Source organism: Mesoplodon mirus (assembly GCF_964341445.2).
Source record: "Mesoplodon mirus genome assembly, chromosome: 7".
Taxonomy (NCBI): domain Eukaryota; kingdom Metazoa; phylum Chordata; class Mammalia; order Artiodactyla; family Ziphiidae; genus Mesoplodon; species Mesoplodon mirus.
The window spans coordinates 120,834,338-120,856,572 of record NC_138983.1 but is presented as its reverse complement, the minus strand read 5'-3'; the positions used below and the strand labels follow the sequence as shown (position 1 = coordinate 120,856,572).

The 22,235-nt window shown below is 45.8% G+C and overlaps 1 protein-coding gene and 1 pseudogene across 7 annotated transcripts in view; both read right to left on the bottom strand.

Annotated features, from left to right (window-relative positions):
* DIXDC1 (DIX domain containing 1) overlaps positions 1-22,235 on the bottom strand; it is a gene marked incomplete at its 3' end in the record, with an annotated part of 76,785 nt that overhangs the window by 23,713 nt on the left and 30,837 nt on the right. For 4 of the 6 annotated variants that reach the window (XM_082626599.1, XM_082626598.1, XM_082626597.1 and 1 more), the window contains 8 exons: positions 21,521-21,650; positions 15,746-15,871; positions 13,573-13,804; positions 12,575-12,682; positions 6,770-6,882; positions 5,227-5,375; positions 2,481-2,570; positions 452-505 (listed from right to left, as the gene is read on the bottom strand). In XM_082626599.1, coding sequence (XP_082482725.1) covers positions 452-505; positions 2,481-2,570; positions 5,227-5,375; positions 6,770-6,882; positions 12,575-12,682; positions 13,573-13,804; positions 15,746-15,871; positions 21,521-21,650 — 1,002 coding nt within the window. Of the gene's footprint in view, positions 1-451; positions 506-2,480; positions 2,571-5,226; positions 5,376-6,769; positions 6,883-9,477; positions 9,619-12,570; positions 12,683-13,572; positions 13,805-15,745; positions 15,872-21,520; positions 21,651-22,235 lie in introns of those variants that run through there. The other 2 variants (XM_082626601.1, XM_082626602.1) reach the window with 2 other exon arrangements.
* On the bottom strand, positions 17,830-19,008 carry LOC309808126 (Krueppel-like factor 17; annotated as a pseudogene). Its single transcript has one exon. The product of its transcript is annotated as a Krueppel-like factor 17 (transcript).

The window sequence follows — 22,235 nt, the reverse complement described above, 5'->3', positions numbered from 1 at the left end:
TAAAAAAGTTCTCATCGCAAGAAAAAAATCTGTAACTATGTATGGTGACAAATGTTAACTAGGCTTATTGTGATTATTTTACAATATATACATACGTTGTACAGCTGAAACTAATATAATGTTATGTCAATTATTTAAAATATGACCATATGGATATTAGATCCACTGTTTATTTTAATTAAAAAGATAAACAATATGAAACATTTCAAATATACAGAAAGGTATAGGCAATAATGACATAGATACCTATTACTAACCACTGAGATTAAAAAGGTATCACCTTTTTGCCATATTTAGGACATATCTCTCTCTCTCAATTAAAGACATAATACAGGTACAGCCAAAGTCTTGAGCCTGCATCCTTCCCTGCTCCCCATTACTGCCCTGAAGTTGGTGTGTAATAGTCCCATAAATTTTTTTCAAAGGGCAAAATGTACATTTCCTGACATACCTTTAGGTCCTGATTCTCCTCCATACTCTGATCCAGACGACTTTGGATTATAATCTGAATGTAAGGCAAAAAGAGATGGTTATGTACCTATGCTGTAAAATTCAGAGGCCATTCATTCAACAACTATTTATTGAGCAGTTATTAGATGCTAGCCCTGTACAGCGGCTGCAAAGAACAGGAAACAGTCCCTGCCCTCCAGTGATGCATATGGCCGGGGTGGTGTGAGTAGATGAATGTGGATAAAGTTTAGAATGAATATGTGTGTGTTGTGTGCAGGGGCTGGGCAAGTGGAAAGAGAAATGACAAGAGATGAGGCTCGAGGGGAAAATGGAGCAGGATGATGAAGGCCAGTAAGGGCAATGGGGAACTGATGAAAAGTTTTAGGCAAAGGGATGACAAAATAAAATCTGCTTTGAAGTCAAATTATTCTTGCTGTTTTATGGAAAATGAATTAGAGGAGGACAGGACAGGAATCAGGAAAACCAGTTAGAAGGCCACAAGAATACTGGACGGAGGCCTGAAATTAAAGTAGCAGCTGTGAGAATGGAGAAAACTGGACGAACATATTTTCAAAGTATACTGAAAAACTTGGTGACTAACTGGATATAGAGGGAAGGGCCGCAAAGGATTCCAGGATGAGATTCAGATTTGTTTTGGGTATTTGGGTAGATGGATAGTGATAAAGAACAGAAACCTAGAAGACAAGTAGTTTTGGGGGTGGGGAGAGAAGGAAGAGAAAGGTATTTAATTTAGGACTCATTGAAATTGAGATGCTTATGGGGCATATAGTGGAGATAATCAACAGGCAGGTGCATGTTACATTTATAAATGTAGAACTCCATGGAGAGAGCTAGGCTAGAAATAAATATTTGAGAGGCAACATATGAGACAGGTGGGAAGCAAGTGAAGCCATGGCAGCAGGTATTACCCAGGTGAATGGATAAGATAGAAGAGGGCCCAGAGTGGAACCCTGAGAAGCAGCAACATTTAAGGCACAGGCAGAAAAAGAGAAGATTCAAAGGGGATGTGAACTAAGAATGCCACCTGCCAAATCAATAAATAAAGACAGCCATCAAGCCACCGCAGGACAACTGCCTGGGCGGTGAGCCCTGAGGGAACTCAGGGTGGAAACAAAGAATGCCCGCATCTAGCAGTCAACTGCTGCAACCACCTCTGAGGAGACTCAGGATGAGAAAGCGCAGGATCCTGGCCCCAGATAGCTGAGGTGCACATCAAAGGAACGACGTCAGTGAGACCAGACTCTTGCATCTTCCCATACATAGAAAAGCGCTGAATTCCTTGAAATACCTGGTTTTCTTTTATTAAGAGTAATCTTTTGGGCTTCCCTGGTGGCGCAGTGGTTGAGAGTCCACCTGCCAATGCAGGGGACACGGGTTCGTGCCCCGGTCTGGGAGGATCCCACATGCCGCGGAGCGGCTGGGCCCGTGAGCCATGGCCGCTGAGCCTGCGCGTCCGGAGCCTGTGCTCCGCAACGGGAGAGGCCACAACAGTGAGAGGCCCGCGTACCGCAAAAAAAAAAAAAAAAAAAGAGTAATCTTTTGATGTTCTGACTACCTGTTTTTGTTGCAAAAACTCCTATATATCCTGGCTTCCCCCCTTCCTCTGTGGAGCAGTCTCTCAGAGTTATCTGAGATGCTGTGTCCTGGGCTTAAGTCCTTAGTTTTGTCCTTAAGTCCTCACCGAATGAAACATAAGCCTTGACTTTTAGGTTGTGCATTTTTTATCAGTCGACAGGGACCTGAATGTAGACTCCACGAGGAGAGGGTCTGAGGTCTGATCTGTCCTTCAGGTGTCTCTGGCTCTTTGAAACAGTGTCTGGGACAGTCAGCACACAATAAATATTTGTGGGAGAAAGGAAGAGTAGTCAAACATATATGAGGAAAGCCAGAAGAGTTGAAGTCAGGGAAGAGAGCATTTTAAGAGGGCACAGATGAGTGTCCAATGCTAAAAATAAATCAAACACTCAAACCAGATTATTCAGTGTCCAGTCACAAAAGAAGGAGCTCACCAATTGTTCCTCGGGATTGACTCCTGGTTCACAGAGGGCCAAGGGCCTCTCCTGTTCATCTTCGGGTAAGGATCCATTGAGCAGTAAGGCCTGGACAACCACAAAGGCAGAAAGAAACTTAACTCCCATCAGATGATGGAGTCTAGAGTTGGCCTTGGTAAGCTCATCCCAAAATGAAACTACAACTGGGCTTCCTCTAGAAATCTCCCTGGTAACTGTGGACCCTTAGATACCTCCAGCTGCTCATCCTGAATCTGTCTGGAGTGCTTTTGTCCGGCCAGTGCTCCAGGCCTCTCTCACCTCTCTGGATACACCTGAACCCTCTGCTCCAAGGCTCCTTGGCCCCAGAAAAAAATTCTAAAAATAAATTTTCCTTTCAGAAGCGACATTTCAAACAGGAGCTGTCCAAACTGAATTTTAGCAGCTGGAAAGTGAACTCAAAACAGTGTAGAATTATCCTGCCATAGAAAAGTTTATTATAAGGAATTATTTGGAATACATTTAGAGCTTGGACTTGGGTTTGTTTGATTTAATAATTCTTCTTTTTTGCTCCCTAGGGCAACCTGGATAGAACAAGAAGGAAAACGTATTTGCGGAAAGGTGTCCGTATTTATTTCAAGGCCTCACACCAGGCTTTGTTTTCATTAGAATATTGGCGGTGGGGTGGCGGGTGATGCAGATTTACCCTGAGGCTAAGGAAGCTCAAACCTCAGGGCGCCTTCCCAGTCCTGCCCCTCCCAGGGTCCTATAGCTAACATTGTCGTCATAATCTGTAATCTTAAATCTTAAAGAAGGCCCCCCCAAATGGTATGCTTTAGGACCCACAAAACTTGGGTCTACCCCTGCAGGTAGGTACAAGACCTACGGGCTCAGTGAAAGATTTAAAAATCTAGCACCATTTTGTATCACGATTTTTTCTCAATCCAATCCAAAGAGAAGAGATACAGAGGTTAAACCTTGTTTCAATAAATATAACATAAATTACATCATAAATGTTGGTATATAAAATCATTTTAAGACCCAGCCACTACCAAGTCTACCAAGTACTAATTAATAATACAATTTTAGCCAAGCGAATGAATTTGGTTATCCCATGGAGTTGTGGCAGGGACCTGGGGAGAACGACACTACAGAAATATGGACTCTACGGTCAAAGTGTTCACCCGGCTCTAATAACGTACACTAAAAAGTCAGAAATCCTGGACGTGGCTCAGCATGCAACTTGTTCATCACTGAAAGAGTTAAGAAGCCCAGTGGATGCTGTGAGCCCCATTGTATTCTGTAATGGAACTGAATTCTCATTGTGATCCTGTGGCTGTGAATTAAAACTCCTCTGTTTGCAGGGAATATTAGGATGCTGACTTTCTGCCTGTTGATTCTCTTCTTTTTCTGTCTAATCCGCTATGGGATTTCTCCCAGATTGAAAAATGCAAACCAAACTGAAAACCAAATTGATGGATATCTATGTTCATACAGTGAAATTATCCTGGGAAAAACCTGGTTGAGTACAATCCCAAAATCCTCCATGCTTTAATCCTTCCTATTAAAGGACAGCACAGAAAAACCATTCCATTAACTAAACCATTCCTTATTGGAGGGACAGAGAAGGGAACTAAAAGGCAGACATTTAAAAATACAGAGCAAATGAGGGAAGAGCAACAACCTCCTTGGGAATGTTTAGGCAGTAAACGTTCCTCCAACCCCTCTCAGTTCCTGGGGCATACATTATGCAAATTATTTTACCACTGCACGAATCTCCCTTTTTCTTTAGGAACGCTTTGTGTCCCCACCCTGTTGCTGGCTGGCTGGGAGTACGCCCTCCACCGCCTGCAGGCTGCCAGAGCCACTCACATAATGTGGGCTTTGTTTACGTGTCCATAAATATTTGACAATTCAGAAGCAGTGCAGTTCCCAGCACAAACAGAAAGGAATATTCCTAGGCAATTTCAGGGTCATCAGAACACTATAAGGGCTCCCCCAAACAGGGACAGACACACAAAGACGGAGGACTGAGGGGGGTCATTCAGGGTAGGAACTAAGTCAAGTGGGTCAGTTGGCCTCTGGGGGAGATTTGCTGGCACAGAAGGTATAGGAAAAACTGAAGGGCTTTGTTGCTCTTCTACCTGATCATTATGCCTTGGCGTCCACTTACAAATGCACTAAGAGTGAGCTAAATCCCTTAGCTAGACCAGGCAGAGACCCGCAGCATTACTGGCATGTACAGCCTTCCTGACGGTGAATTCCTAGGAGAAAATCCTGACTCTTCACAATGCCATTCTGCGGTGAAAGCTGCCATTGCAGGTCTGTGGCTGCAGACAGGGGAGAAACCCACCCACAAAGCAGAGAGCCAGAGTAGAGGTTTGGTAACGGTGGATATGGCTCCCATGCTTGCAGAACTCCTAACAGCCATGCTGTCAACAAGAGTCCCTGAGGCCCATTTAAGCATACTCACCTGTAAGGGATTTTCTGCTCTTCGCGCACTACTCCCCCTATGTAAACTCCCCAATTCTGACCTCATACATAACTGAGTCAGTTTACTTTCAACTGATCCGAGTGACTTAAAAATAATAAACAATTGGTGCGGGAATTCCCTGGTGGCCCAGCGGTTAGGATTCAGCGCTTTCACTGCCATGGCCAGGGTTCAATTCCTGGTCGGGGAACTAAGATCCCACAAGCCGTGCAGCGCAGCCAAGAAAAAAAGAAAAAAATTGGTGCACTGAAGACAAACTATGAGGCAAAGAGCTACCTGTAATCCTGATATCATTTTCTTGGCTTCCTCCATTTCTTTTTCCAAATGTTCTTGTTGTTCCAACAGCTGTTCTTCCCATGAAGTCTCCAGATAGGGCCGGGGGCTGCCTGGTCTCCAGTCCCGGGATAATGGAGAGTCTGTCTCCTCTACAAGAGGAAAGGAGGGAGTACAGTTCATGTTGAAGAAAACTGAGCTGCAGGCAGAAAGCAGTCACAGTCCTGCGTGTTCATAGGGCCAGGTCACCTGCCTGCGGAACCTGCCCTCACTGCACAGACTGGACTCTCCACCAGGTGGGGTTGTGAGACAGAGAGAACTGGCCATTGACAGACTCCAGGCTCACGGGAGTGACACTGTTGTGGAGATCCATCCTCTTTCGAACCTTAAGGAAGCAATAGGACTCCCTGGGAATCTTGGTATGGGACAGATTTTCCTCTTAATTCTCTAGAATTGGCATTCCTAGTGCTTGATCCTGCCAGCTACAAAGGGGGAAGCTGTCAGAGGCAATGAAAACAAAATTCCTGTTGGTTGCTCTGGAGCTTTAGAGGGAAGACCTCAACTCAAGTTCCTTTGACCATTCTGCTATGACTGAATCCCTTTCACATATAACATTGTGTGAGTCACAAAGGAAACAAACCATACTTGTACGAAGTGTTTCATCTCTCTCTCTCTCTCTCTCTCTGGTTTTATTTCCCTATCTTTACAGTCTCTTTGCTCTGAGTTCATTCATAAGAATGAATATGATAAGTATAATCCCTCTGGGTTGTTGTGCGACTAAATGAGGTAACCTATGTGCAGGGCCCGTGGTAGCTGGTTCAGAGCCAGCACTCTGTAAAGGCCTCCCTCTCCCTCCCCAGGGTGCCAGGAATTTCTGACTCAGGAACAAGACTGACTTTTTAGTACTAACGCCAGGGCTAGACAGGAAATGGAATAAGGAAGAATTTAATTCCAGTTTTCCTTCAGAGGGCTTCAGTTTCATTATATCCCTTACAGGCAAATAAAACTCTAAGTCTTGTGCTTCGCTTCTTCCATGCTTTCCTCTGTGTTTAATGTAAGAAAAAGATCGACCGAGACAGAGGAAGAAGTCTACACAAAGGGAACTCTGGTCCTTTCTGTAGCCTTTATACCAAACATGATGCAGACCTGCTCTGTGCTGTATGTTCTCACAGACGCCTCACCTCCTACTATATATTCCTGGCCCCAACTTAAGTTAGAGAAGCACTGAAATTATTTGCATAACACAGAAATAATAAAAACTGTTAACTTGAGTAGGCTTCTGCCTGTTTTAAAGTCATCTCCTAATTCATAGGCAGCCGGCTAATGAACAGCCTGTCTACACTGCTGCAGGATAGTTGACAGCTAGGACATCAGAAGTGACAATCTATGAGAGGATACAACATTTACTGGCTACAGAGCATTAGAGCTCTCTAGAGTGGACCCTGCATGCACAGAATATGGAGGGAGAAGGCCAAGGAGACAGTCAGGACCCCCAGACTCTTGAAGCTGTTCCTTGAGCCAACCCAGGCAGGCTGAGAAATAGTACCTGTTTTGTTCTCTATTCCTTCAGAGGGAATAATCACGAAATCTGCCTTCTCCTCCGACTGGGTTATAATGGAGTCGCTCTTTGCACTGTGGATAGGACTGGGGGAAGTCAGGCTGTGACCGAAGGAAAAGAAAGAGAAACAATTATTGCGAACCGTTGTTTAGAAGCCAGCTTTCCTAATTTATCCCAGAAACGTGTTCTTATTCATCTAACTCCTACTGCCTGACACGGTGCCTGGCCCACAGCAAGAACAAATGTTTGTAGAATGAAGGATGAGCTTGTTAAATGAATGAAATGAATATTGAATGAATGAATGACCCAGTCCCAGGAAGTCTTTTCCACAACAAGGCTGCCTTTAACCCTAGCTCACTGAGAAGAGATTTACCAGAAGGATGGATAATCCAGCATTTTAAAGAACTCTAAGTTTTGTTTGGTTTGGCTTTTTGTTTTTGTTTTTGCTTTTTACTTAACTACCACCTCCTCCACCATCATCCCTGGGCCCAAGTTCAGGGGCTGATGTAGTATGTGTTTTAGTAGCTTTGGGAGCTGGAAGGAAAATCTATGGCAGATCAGCTCTGGGCTGATCCCAAAGTAGGGGACAGTGTGGAGGGTGCCTGAGAGGGGAGAAACTGCTGGAGTGTGGACAGTGCCAGGCTGGGCAAAGGAGCAGTGACATATCAACAAAGCTAGGACATGATACAGAAAAGGATAATATGTCAAAAGGGGAAAAGACCTGCTAGGGGATGGTAAAGGTTTACTTGATTTACTGCCATCAAGGAGTTATTCATATCTCTGCCACACTATTTTCAAATTGTCATCAGAAACCCTGCAACAATTCTTAAATTCTAGTAGAACTACTAGCCTTGGAAGGAACTGTTTGCATTTTGAGGGAAGCAGGATTTTCAATCTCCAGAAGCAAATCTACAGGACACGATGGGAATGTGGCCGATGCTTCCATCTGAAGAGCCATCTTTCTTTGCATCACACCTTGAGAACATCAGCACTGAAACAATCTCAGGGGTTGTGGGGTCTGCAGACCCAGCCCCCTCTCAGGAATTCCTTCCAAATCCATCACCCAGACAACAGTGAAAGTGTCTTGGATTCATTGACCCACTTAATGTGCCCCTGAAGCCTCCCAGGCTAATCCTCGCAGCCACGATCAGGAGTTAACATTTCATCTTCCTAGAAACCACCAAACACAAGAGCCAAGCACAGTGGAGTTAGCAAGAGATTTCAAAAATCTCTGAAGCAGCCTGAGGACTAATGTCTCAACCTCCTCGTTGTCCGGAGTTTTGGGCTTTGGTGGGAATGACCTCAGCCAGTAACACATCCTCATCCTTATTAGAACCACAGAAAAAATTTTCGTTTTTTGCTTCTTCAAATTAAAAAAAAGTCACTTAATCATATCTCTAGACCTACAACCCAAACAGGCAAGATGGGTGGAGATAGGCAAGAAGTGGTATTTAGAAAAGGTAATTGCTTCACAGAACTCTCTTATCCATCTTTCACCACTTAGGCAATCTGACTTCCAGGCCAACATGCATTAACTGCCGGAAAAGCATTAGTCTAAGGGTACTATGTCATTCATAAGAAGAACAGATTTATGACTCTTCAGGCCTCAGCATCCGCCTTCTTACAGCAATGGGGATCCAAGTGCAGAAAGAGGTCTGCACCAGCTGCTCCTTTTTGAGAAATGATAAGACAACACTTTCTCAGCTGACAAGGTGTTATGGCTGACATGTTCCCTTGCTTGCATTTAGCTGGACCACTAAATGTGGGTATGTGTGAGACGAAGGGGGGTGGGGGAGGGGTGGTGTGAACCTAGGATGCAGGCGGAAAAATGCTTTCCTAAAAGCAGAGACGCATGCTCAGCTCCACTGGCTCCCTCCTAAGTGAGCTGTCTCCCATATAAGGGCAGAAAGAGGCGGATGTCTGCATATCCAACCCCACTGGGGGAGTGGCAGGGCAGCCAAAGGAAAACAACATTTCTCTTTCTTGAATTGGGGCTGCCAGTGTGTGAGGCCACAGAGAGACAAAGCCATGAAACTAACTGGCCAAGTCAAAAGGTAAAGGATCTGAGGAAGAAAAATCCTGAGGCACATGTCAGAGCAGGCATCTTGGCGCCTCCCCAAGAAGAACCTCACGGATGAGGATGGTACACTAAATCCTCTGCCTCAGGCCAGACAAAAGTATTTTAATGCTAATTAATTATATGATTTAGGCTCTCCCTGATTCGCTTTAAAACCCTATCTCATAAACAAGTAATTTCCTACTTGCCATCATAATCCTGTCAAGTCAAGGAACAAGTGAGTGCAAACTGGGTCTGACTGATACATTATTAATTCCCGCAGGTCTAACATCTCTCCAATCTTATCAGACAAACAATCTCCCAGAAAAGCTACCTTCAAATTAGAGTCAAATCAATTTTTTAAAAAAAAACGGGTACTGGGCCATATGAGTTCTGTTCCGTCCTAAAGTGCCTCCTTCAGTAGAGACCAGACAGTGCCAAGGTCCACTCCTTCCCCTATGCTGGTTGCAGCTTCCTAAACCCATGTCTTTTACAGTGATAATCCCAGGCCAGCAGCCTGTTCTCCCCAGTATAGCGCCCCCACCGATCCCCGCCTGTCTCTGGCCAACAGCATCCTCCAGTCCTGGCCCTGCTGCCACCCATGCCCCCCACCTCCAAAGCCAAAGTGGCTTCACCTCACCATTTGACTTGCGTCCCTCCCATGGTCCCCCTCGTGGCTCCGGCTTCAGCAAGTCGGCTTTCCGGGGTGAAGTGGGAGGCTGAAAGTCACAGCGCTCCCCAATTCGGGCATGTCTCCCCGCGCTGGGGCCCGAAGAACGACTCCACGGGCAGGCCAACTACCAGAGCCGCTCGCCCCGCTCCCGAGAGGGAGGAGGGAGGACAGAGAAGCAGGCGTCTCGGCCCCAGGGACGGGGATGCTCCCGGCTCTGAGGCGCGCTGTCCCGGCAGCTCAGACACTGCAGCAGCCCAGCCTCGGCGGAAGCCGCCTCCCCTCGCAGGCTGCGGGTCCCCGGCAGCGGCATCGTGGTCTCCGCGGCCGCGCGGCTCCCGGCGTGCCCCCGGGCGCAGGCATTTCAACCCATCTCCGACCCACCGGAGAAAGGCTGCCTGCAGCTCCGGCTGCGCGGTCGAGTCCCGGGCGGGCGGCGGGCGGCGAGCGGGCGACGATCCCAGCTCCGCACCGCCTCCCCGGTCCCACCCTCCCGACGCCCTCCCCCGCTTCCCAGGCTGTCACTTGCGGCCAGGCAGCGCCGGGCTCGGACCCAGGCTGGCGCTCGGCCGGCCGACTGAGCTCCGGGCAAAGCGGGGCGGGGCTGCGGGGCCCAGCGGGAGCCCCTGGCGAGGCACCGGAGAGGCCGCCTGTCGGCAGAGGGAGGAGTCTGTGGTCCCGGTCTGGAGAAGCCCAGAACTGATAGCGGTGCCTTCTCTTCTCTGAACCCTGCCTTCGTGGGCACGGAGGTCGGAGTGGGTCTAACCCGGCCCCTTGTGGGAGGGGGCTTCCCCGGAAACCCGCCGAACGCCTGTCTCCCCGCACCGTCCCCTCGGGCGTTTCATGTGTTCTTTTTTCCCAGCTAAGGATCGTTTTGCTTGGATATGGTGAGAGGCTGGCCCGAGGTCTACAGGTCTACGAAGCAACAGGCGGGCAGTCGGGCAGGGCTTTGCCAGGATGTCTCTCAAGGAGCAGGGGGAGGGGATGGGACATAAGGGCCTATCTTTCCTACCTTCTGAACCACTCCCCGTTCTGAATCACATACCAGGGACCTCCTGGCCTTCATGGATCACTTAGACATTAGGTGGACTCCCCCTGAGTGGGGGGTGGCGGAGGGGGGTGGGGAGTGGGACAGAATGTGCCAGAGCCTTCTGGGTCCCAGCGTGCTGCCTGAGCATCCCAAAGAGGTGAGTGAGAGGTTGGCCTAGAAGGAAACGACCAAATCAGGAAGGAGAGAAAGAGGAAAGCAAACTATTCTCTGACCCCTCGCCTAGAAAACTGTCACTGTTGGCCCACTGAAGCCTGATTTCCAATGGCCCCTAATTCACACGGTCTCATACCCCTGCTCCCAGTCTGAGTTCTGCCAGACAGGAGGAAAGCAGGTGCTCTCAGGAAAAACTCCAGACTCTTTATTTCTCTCTCTAACTCTGGCAAGCACTATCAGGCAAAGAAAAGTAAAAGGCCTGAAGCCATGCAGGAAGCAACAGATCTCATGATACAATGAAATATCCTTTGATTCTATACCAAGTGATAGTCCAAGCAGCAAGCAAGGAAGGAATGGTTTCGATTCTCAGTAAAAGCACATCTATTGCTTAATGGATACAAGGTTTCCCTTTGGGGTGATGAAAATCTCTTTGGACTGGATAGAAGTGATGGTTGCACAATATTAATGAAGGTACTACATACCACTGAACTGTACACTTTAAAATGATTAATGGTTCATTTAATGTCATGTGAATTTTAAAAATAAAAAACCACAACTATTAAATGTGAAAATTAAAGTCGAGCAAGGTTACCAGTATATTAAAATGATGGAAAGAATTCCATGTGGCCTCAGCAAATTAGAAAATGATCCTCAGCAAATTAGAAAATGATCCATCAAACTAAGATGGAATTTTATTAGGAAAAGAAATAGGAGGAAGAAAAACACATAAAATACATACATATTAGATAAAGAACAATTAGGCTTAACTAGAACAGACTAACCCTGGGTTGAGGTAAGAGAGAAAAGGTTATAAGAGCATAAATTAAATATGATTCAGCAATGAAATGAAGTTAGTAAATAAGCTAACATGATCTGGGGATGTGTTTATAGGAGCATGATTTACATGGGCCAGGAAAGTAATCTTTTTCTGCCACTATACTTGGCATTGATCAGGCTTTTATTAGAGCACTGTGTCCTGTTTTGGTCACTGCATTTGGCTCTAAGGGATATAGACAACATTTTTCAGCTAGAGTCACACACATTGTTAGCCCACTCAAATGTGTACTAATCGGCCACAATTCCCAGCCCTGTAAATGAAAGCTGGGAACATTCTAAAGGCTGTAAGACAACTCTGCTCATTTTCTCTTGCTATGAGCTTTATACAGCCTTCTCAGGCCATAACTTAAGAGTCAGGGATTCCCTGGTGGTGCAGTGGTTGAGAATCTGCCTGCCAATGCAGGGGACATGGGTTCGAGCCCTGGTCTGGGAAGATCCCACATGCCGCGGAGCAGCTAGCCCCGTGAGCCACAATTACTGAGCCTGCGCGTCTGGAGCCTGTGCTCCGCAACAAGAGAGGCCGTGATAGTGAGGCCCGCGCACCGCAATGAGGAGTGGCCCCCACTTGCCGCAACTAGAGAAAGCCCTCACACAGAAACGAAGACCCAACACAGCCATAAATAAATAAATAAAATTAAAAAAAAAAAAAAAAAGAGTCAGACTCAGGCACAAAGACAGTGCAATGGAACTGGCTCTGACAAACACTGGCAGCTGATATGCAAATATCAGAACCATCAGGCTGGGCCCTAGCAGGTTCCAGTCATGCCCCCACGTGGACACAGCGAAGCACTGGCACTGGTATGTAGGAAATTCACAAGCATCCCAGCCTACCCTCCCGTCAGCACAAAACCACAGACCTTGCTGAGGGCTACCCCTTTAAAGCCAAACATAAACTGAGGGAAAGAGAAAGGGCTTCAGTGCCTTATTGCCTGTTGCATTACTACCTGAAGCCGACAACCCTGAGAATCCCCACAATTCAGCTCTTAGGGAGGACTGTAGTGGTGAAGAATCAGAAGCCACAGTTACCTGGAGCAGCTGGACTCGGACGGGGACCTTTGTTGCCCTTCATACTGCTGCACCAGGGCTCGCACGCTCCAGCATGGATTCTCAATCTCCTCATCCACGCTGCTGTTCCTAAAGGCAGAGGGCACCAGCAAAGGAGAAGGTGTCAGTCCTTCAGGTCAACCCAACAAGTACTGATAGACACCACTTTGGGAGCACTATGGGAAAAAAGATGAATAAGGCAAAGCCCCTGCCTTAAGGACACTTGAAACCTAGTAAGAAAGGTAGATACAAAAAACCAGTAATTTCACCAATCTCTGCAACACCTCATAGTCGTGTTCCCTCTCAGCAGACGCACTACCCACAAAGCGTTTCCTGCCATGACTCTCTAGGACAGCCCGCCCTTTAGGATACACTCCAGGGGGAGACTCAGGGATGAATCAGGATGTTGCTGCCATGTATATCTCTCAGTGCAGAAAACACACTGTGCCAAAGGCATATATTTAAAACTCTGGGGACTTCCCTGGTGGTCCAGTGGTTAAGAATCAGCCTTCCAATGCAGGGGACATGGGTTTGATCCCTGGTCAGGGAACTAAGATCACACACGCCGCGAGGCAACTAAGTCCATGCGCTCTAGAGCCTGAATGCCACAACTAGAGAGAAGCCTGCGGGCTGTGATCAAGAGTCCGCGCGCCACATCTAAAAGATCCCGCATGCCGCAACTAAGACCAGATGCAGCCAAATAAATAAATACATGAATATTTTTAAAAATAAAATAAAACTCTGCACACCAAAGCAAAAAATTACATATACGATTCCTTTACTTTCTACTAAAGGCAAAATAAACATCTCTAAAAGAAAGGGCCTTTTTTCTCTTTTGGAGCGCCCTCTCCAACCTCCACTCCATGCTCTTTTCTGCAATGTGGGCTGTTTAGGTGATATTTCCATTTACTGCACTATATCATTTAAGGGAAGAAATATCAGAGTGCGTTGAGTTCCCATCCCCAGATTTCCATCCTTACCTCTGTCTGTATCGAAAGACATCCCGCCCTGACCGTGACATGTCGTGACACACATCAGCTAGGGCGGCAGCTGCTCCCTGGGCCACAGCAGTGGCACAGTGTGGCTGGTGACTCTGCAGAGGGGCTCTGGCATCCTGTCCTTGGTTCACTGTCCTGCTGGAGCCCGGTTTGAAATGAGCTGCCAAGGCCAGGACCAGCCTCATGATAGACTTCAGGTTGCCTTCGACGATATCTGAGGATCGGAACACACCGAGAGGTCCTAAGAGAGAGGCAGAGAGCTGAGGACTCATTCAGTTACTACGTATTTGCTAGTGAGCAGGTAAGCGAGGCAATCAAGCTCTCTGTGTTCAACAGGGAGACAGAGTATTTGAAAGCAATTACAATAAAGGACAATAACGTATGAGAGGAGAAGTACAGGCTTCTCTGGGAGCTCAGAGTAGAAGCATCTTGACTAGTCTAGAGGGCTCTGGGAGCGATTCCCAGAGGAAGTGAGTTCTAAACTGAGACGGGACTGACCAATAACGGTTTATCAGATGAGGGAAGGGAAGGAAAGAGTATTCCAAGAAGAGGGAACAGCAGGCATGAAGGTCTAGAGGTGAGACAGCACGACACACCCGAACTGCGCCATCCGGTATGGGAGCCACGAGCCACATGTGGCTACTGAGCACTTAATACCTATTAAGGTAGCTGTAGTCTGAACTGAAATGTGCTAGTACTAACCTAGCACACACACAAAAACAGAATGAAAAATCTCATGAGACTTAGTACAAAAAATAGAATGTAAAATGTCTCATTAATAGTTCTTTACATTGATTGTATGTTGAGCTGATGATATTTTGGATATGTTGGGTTAACTAAAATATATTATTAAAATTATTTTCAACCATTTCTTTTTCTTTTCTTTTTAAACCGTGGCTATTAGACACATTCAAGTCATGTATGAGACTCACATTATATTTCTATGGCACACGCTGTGGAAGAGGAGCAGAAAGCAGTTCAGCATAGTCAGAGCTCAGAGTTCAGGGGGAGAGGGTGAAAGATGGAGGAGGATGAACTGGAGGTGAGGTCAGGAAGGGCATGGTAAGCCAGAGGAAGGACTCTGGATTTTCTCCTCAGGGCCCTCAGATGCGGAGGAATGGCATGAGCATATATACTCTTAGAGAGATCATTCTGGCTGCAGTGTGGAGAGCAGAGGGGAGGGGGACAGAAATGGATGCAGTGGGACTAATTAGGAAGCTGTTGCACTTCTCCAGGTAAAAGACAGTGATGTCCTGAACGGCCGTGTTCCCTCAAAATAGCCGACTTTAATGGGCCAGATCCCCAAGCCCACTCCTCATGGGGACCAGATCTGAGATATTATGGCATTCTAAATTTTGTCCTAGAAAAAAAGAGAAATGCAGGCAGAAAAAAATATAATAGGTCTGGTTAACATAAGGAAATAGGTAAAATTCTATTTTTTAGTTTCGTAGCCTTCTAAAATATGCAAGGCTTCCAAAAGGATTGATTGATACCTTCTACCGGCCCTCTCAATGGTCAGTATCTGCCCCGCCTGAATGAGCCGAACACAGAGAACACTAATAACACACGAAAGGAGGGCTCCGTCCTGCCCCCATTCTCATTAGAGCCACAGGCAATCAGGCCCAGAAACTGAAGCTGAAACAGAACCAGATTATAATCAGTTCTACAGAAGCAGTGACAGGACCTGGGAGCCTGTGCTTTCCGAGGACACCTACACCATTTCTTCCCTGCAGCCTGGGCTCAAACTGGATTGAGAGGTGTCCTCTTCTGGCCATGTGGCTCAAAAAACTCAAAAAACATAATCTATCTTCATTTTTGATAACTTAAACAAGACATTCTAAAATTAATATCACAATTTTATAATTTCTTTTCTGTTAATCTTCCTACACACACTCAAGCAAAACTTTACTCAGTTAAAATGAATAGAGAACTTCTATCTTCACCCAGGTTTCCAAAGCACTTAGATTTTGATAATCACTCTGTCCCAAGAGGATAACTTTCTTTATGGAAAAATGATACGAGGTCGTGGGCCTAATCCTACTCGAGTCTACTCGGAACCCTCAGCTACATAACAGATAGTTCTTCTGAGGGTGACAGTCACCAGGTAAAGAAAGATGAGTGTACTCACCCACCATGGACAGGATGAAGCACTGACCTTTAGCTGAAGTCTGGTGCATACGAATCTTTTTGGAGGCTACAAACTGTAACACTTTCTCCACATTATTCTTCATCTCCTGCTGGTTACTGGGACTCAGCTGTACACCACTCAGCTTTTCTCCTGCTGTTAGGATAAAGAAAATATTTGAAGTTATGAGGAGCTGTACTATCACAGTTTCATAGTAGCCAGACACAGAGAAAGAGAATATTTGATGTAAACACTAAGATTATCTATAAATATGCAAGTGAGTTAGGTCTTGGTGTTTGTAATTTGGAAGGGGAATAGGAAAATGAAAGCCTTTTGCAGGGCCTTCAAATTTTCAAATTTATTCCCAGGGGCCTGTGAGGTTGCTGTGCGTACATTTTTTCATTCAACAAATATTCATGAATATTCATTCAACAAATATTCATGAATATTCATTCAACAAATATTCATCACAATATTCACTGTGTGCCAGGCCCTGTTCTAAGCACCAGAGAAACAGCAATGACCAAGACTACGTCTTTCCTTCCATCATAGAGTTTATATCTGTAGGGATGACAGATGACAAAGGTAACAAATAAATCTTCAATATAATTTCAGGTAGTGATAAGTTCTATGAGGAAAGACAAATAAGAGTGATCACGGTCTCTCTGATAACACATTTGGGCAGAGGCTTGAATAAAGTAAGAGAGGTTAAGATTTGCGGAGGAAGCATTCCAGGCTGAGAATCCACAGATCCCAACCCCAAGGTGGGAATGAGCTCAGCTTATCTGAGGAACAGCAACAAGACCATAGGGCTGGAGTGGAGAGAGCAAGGAGTCGAGTCCTAGGGTAAGGTGGAGAGGTAAGCAAGGCCAGGCCATGTGGAGCTTTAGAGACCAGAGGAAAAGAGCAAAGACCTTGAATTTTATTCTCTGTGTAATGGACAGCCAACAGAGGGTTTGAGGTAAGGGAGTTACGTGATCTGATTTATGTTTTTAAAAGTTGACTCTGTGTGGACATAGATTATGTGAAGAGGAAATAGGGAGATTAGTTAGAAAGGAAGTGAAAACAATCAGACAAGAGATAATGATGGTTTGGGAAGAAGCTGAGAGGTAAGAAGTCAGATACTGGGTACATTTTTTTAAATTTTTAATTAATTTATTAATTAATGTTTTAAAGTACCAATATTTATATGGGTCATTACAGGGCACTGAGAGTAAGAAAAGGGACTCAACACAAGGAAGAACAGGAGGTAATGCCAGGTGATAGCAGGTTGAGTCTGCTTCATGACAAGCCTCGAAGAGGCACAAAAGCTGCATCCACTGGCTACTTGGGAGGTCTCCCCAGTGGGAGAAATGGTATCTTGCACCAGTTCAGGGAAGGGAGGGAAGAAGAGGGAATTTATCACCTGGATTTCTCCCACCTCCCATTAGTCAAATGTTACCCCAGGAGCACTAACTCTTCCACATTCCTGGGTTGCTAGTGGCTATTTGAGATACCAGATCCCATATCCTGTGGGGTCATTCCATCCAAGTCTGGAAATGATGGGAGGAGACAAACTCTGGGTATGTGGCTGGTGAGTGCCGGAGAGAATCTGGTTCTGTACGTAAGATGTGTTCATGACAGTCCAAAACTGTTTTTCTTTTACCAGAAGAGGGAACCTGGCATAATGATCAAAGACCTTTCCCAAGGTCACATAACTAGTAAGTAGTAAATTCAGGATTTGAACATAGTCTTGGCTCTGGAAACTGGCTCTGGAAACTGTCAAAGACCAAGATAAGGAAGTCGGGTTTAATGCAGCAGGCAAAGGAGAGTCGCTAAAGGGTTTCAAGCTGGGAATGACGTAAGATAAAGAGCTTTTTATAAAGCTCCCAATCTCTACTTTGGTCCATCTTCCCATGTGGCTGAACTTGGCACAAAAGTAGGTGGCCCCAGAGATATGAGGACATCCAAGACAGTTTTTGAGCTCTGACCAGATCCAGAGCTCACATGGGCTTCAACACTGCCTCATAATCTTTCTGTCTTCATCAAAGCCTACACCTACCAAAGAGACTAGCTTGTCAGAGGCAGGCAGGATCTGGGCGGAAAGGTCAAAATGAGGGGAAGAGCAGATTGACCTAAAGACCAGGAGCAGGAGGACCAGCCATATGTCCACTGTCAGCCGGTGGGTCTGGGGATGTTGGTACCCGTGTATGAGTCCTTTGGTGTTGCCTGAGATGGTCAGATCTCACAAACTGTCGGCTGCGCTGGTCACATTTACGTGGTCGGTATTTGGTGTGTATCCGAGTATGTCTTCCAAGTTCATCAGATCAGAAGAAGGACCAAGTACAGGCTTCCCACATGCATTTACAGGGCCTTTCACCTGTGCGTTTGCGTTGGTGACTCACGAGGTGGGAGCCCTTAGTATAAGCTTTTTCACAGTTCTCTCAGTTGCAGCAGTTAAGGCCTTGAAGCTGGGGATCTCCTCCTGGGAGCCCTTTCCTGGGCCCCGGAATACTGCTCTGCTCTCCGTGGAGCAGGTAAAGACTACTTAGGTAGGAAGGGGTCTTCCTGGGAGACTGGCTGGTTCACAAAAGAGCCCTGGGATTCCAAAGCCAGCAATAATGGGATCCAGCTGGGGGCATCCCTAAGTTGTGGGGTTTCTAGACTGCAACATCTGAGCCAAAGAGGGGAGCATTGCCTGGGCCTCAGTGGAAGGCACGGTTGTATACAATAATGTTTTACGTGTTAAAGGGTCTCTGTTAGAAGTTACTGTTGGGAGGCCAGAATAAGGCATTGTTCACATTCTGATGTGGGACATCATTGGGATTCCACTGGCAGGTGAGACTGGCGGCCCATTAGGGGGCATCCTTAGATTCCCACCAAAGGTCATGGTCCCTGGAATACTGGGCTCTCCTAAGGGCGTTGCTTGGGACCCCTGGAAAATCATCATTCCTGGCTGGAAAGGAGACATTCCCTGCGTAAATCATCTGGGAAGGAATGAAAGTCACTTGGGGGCTCACACCGTGGTCAGGCAGCAACGTACTGAACTGTGGTCCCATTTCACTGGCGTTCTGCCTGGGTGCCTCAGCAGAGACCAAGGGGATCCTCTCCAGCTCTGTGCACTGAGGGACACGTTGAAAACTTGATGGGCCATGGTTCCAAGAGGTGTGCACCCCACTGCCTCCAGGAGATGAAGACACGTCCAAGATGGACATTGACTTCTCAGTCTCCTCTGTGAACTGGTGCTGAGCCACATGCCACCGGCTCAGGCCCTTGGCTCCCTGCTCCATCTTAACCCGGGATCGGTTGCACATCAAAACTATGCAAGGGTCCAGACCCACACCTGAGCAAAGCTCCTGGGTACATTTTTAATATAAAGCACACAGCACATGTGAAGGACTGGATATGATATATGAGGAAAAGAGAATAATAAAAGACCACTTCTAAATGTTCTGCTTTAACAGCTGGGTGAATGGTACTGTGATGTATTAGATGAAGAATCTCGGAGGATGGAGGGATCAGCGGGGAGAAGAAAAAGCTCTGATTATGACACATGAAGAGAGTTGCATTTTTTTCTTTTGGCCCAACCAGAGATTGAACCCAGGCCCCTCATCAGTGAAAGCACCGAGTCCTAACCAGTGGACCGCCAGGGAATTCCTGAGAGCTGCATTTTAGACATCCAAGCAGAGATGTTGAACAGGAAGTTGATATTCATGTCTAGAACCCAATGAAAAGCTTAGGGCTAAAGATACAAATTTGGGAAGAGCTCACTTAGGGATAGAGAATATACAAGGACTAAGGTCTAAGCCTCTAAGGAGAACTTCAACATTTAGAGGTCAGGAAGGAGGAGAAAGCCAGCAAAGCAAACAGGAGAGGCCAGTGAGGAAGGAGGAAAACTCGAAACCACGGGGTCCTGGAGACCAAGGGGAGAAGGTGTTTGGAGGAGGAGGGAGTGATCCACTGTGTCAGGTTCTGCTAAGTTGAATACAGCGAGGACTGAGGCCTGGCCACTGGATTTGACAAGGCAGAGGTTGTGACCTTGAGGAGAGCAGTTTCGGGGGAGTAGTGGGATCAAAAGCCCAGTGAGGGCTGGCTAAAGAAAGAATGGGAAATAAGGCAGTGAATTCTGTGAATTTTTCTATATAGTCAAGTCACAACAGAACACAGCATTTAAGAACCTGGGTTCGGGGAAGACAAGAATACATACTCATATTGCTTGTAGATGCATAGAATATCTCTGGGGAAAAAAAGCAAGAAACTGCTAACACTGGTTGCCTCCAGAAAGAGCAGGTAGCTGGCAGGGGGACAGAGGTGGAAAAATGGCTTTCGACTTTATATCCTCTTGTGTTCTCTGGATTTTCTAACTGATTATATTTCCAGTATAATCTATTCAAATGAATGAAAAATTAAATGTTTAAAATGAGCTTTGGAATTAAAGCAGATCTAGGTTTGTATCTCTGCTTTGCCACTTACAGTTACGTGACGTTGTAAAGTTGCTTAACCTTTCTAAATCCTATAAAATGGGTGAAATAGTACTTACATCATATCCATATCATAAATCCATCAAAGTAGCATGCTTAGCACGATGCTTGATATATACATATACATATATATATATATATATATATATATATATATATATATAAAGTACTCAATGAATTTACTTATTTTTATAAGTTCTCTTTTAAGTTTGTTTCCTGAAAATGGGGCTATTATGTTTCTCAAAGGTTGATGATCAAATGAAATTAAATGATGATGTTCAATAAATAGCAGCTGCTATTACTATTACCATGGTTATTATCACTATAAGTGAATATTCTAATGAATCCATGAGCTGTCTGAATGAGCTACTCATGGACAGGCTGCCTGTTGCAAACCTGACTTTTTACACACCACTTGCAAACCCCACATCCCTCAAAGACTCTAAGCAAGGTAAGCTGACTTACATGACAATGAACGTCTGAGTACCTACTATGTGTCTGGCACTTGGTTAGGGGTTGTAGAAACAGAAAAAATATTATACTGTACTTGCTCTTAAAGAGCTCAGTCTATACAGGAGAAATAGATAGTAAATAATTACCTTTTGGTGAGAGAAATAATAACAGAGCTACAGACAAATGCTATGGAAATAAGGTTATGATACCATCTAATAAGAATGACTGGCAACAACTCCAGGGCTTCAAGAAAACAAGGTCTCTTGGGAAGCATCATGGTAGTGAATACCATAGAGGGGTCCTTTTGCTGCTAACACACCTTCTTTTTGCCTGGCTACCGCTTCCTTTTCCAGCCTCAGTCTAGACATCAAATCTTCTGGCAAGCCATCCCTCATCCCCTAAGACTGGGTTGGGTGTCCCCCATGTGCTCCTATCTGTACTTGCCCCATCAGAATACTAAGTACATTAATGGAAGTGACTTCACTTTCCAGTCTTTCCAAATAGATTGGGAGACTCTTGAGAGCCTAGACTGTGCTCATCATCATATTCCCAAAGCTTAACACGACACCTGGAACACAGTGTTTATTGACAATAAATAAATAAAGTAACCTTGGGTGAGTATCTTAAGTCTTCTCTACTTCCATTTCCATTTATTTTATTCATTTATTTTAAAAAAATTTTTTGGCCGCAGTATGCGGGATCTTAGTTCCCCGACCAGGGATCAAACCTGTGCCTCGTGCAGTGGAAGCGCAGACTCTTAACCACTGGACCACCAGGGAAGTCCCATTTCCATTTATTTTAAAGAAGAAGCAATCTGCTCAGAAGGGCATATGGAGGATAAAAGAGGCCATGTTCTGGTTTACGCTAGCATTGGAGTCCAGGGCCAACTGACCTACAATCTCGATGAGATATGCCAGGATCACCCCATCCCGGAGATCCTGTCGCAGGTCCTGCACAGGCTTCACTGTTGGCCTCTTCTTCAGCTGTGCGTTCACCCAGGCCACATATGCCTGCAGCTGTTGCTGGAAAATGAAAGGTGGAAATAAGGGAAAACTTGCATATTACTCTTATCCTCTACCCTGCACCCTCTAAGGCAGCATTTGAGATTGGGCAATCTATATCCAGAGGGAGGAGGAGAAGGTTTTAAGGAAAGAAAGAAAGATGGTCAGACATGGAGTATGTTCTAAAATTCTCTGGTTTTATGCTAGTCTCCAGGGATAAGCTAACCTCTGACTTGGGTGGCAGTATGGACACAGGTACGCAGATGAGTGTTTCAGTGACTATGACTCCTGCTTTCCTTGAGTTTTGCTCTGTTGACCAGGGATAAAGGCTGGGCCAGAATCACAGCCAGTTTTCAAGTGTAACCACTGCTGACAGCAACCCATTATGCTTCTCAGGAACAATCACTCATGTCCTGTATGCACAATGAACTGTGACACTCCTAAGAATTGATCTTGAGGAACCAGGAATCAACAGAAACCAAGCTCAGAAATGCCTCTCCCATAGCTGATTTCTTTACAGTGAGACTTAACTGAACCCAATCCAAGGTTTATTCTCCTGAGCCTATAATCCTGGGATTGCTACGGAGTTAGTTTTAATCCATGCTT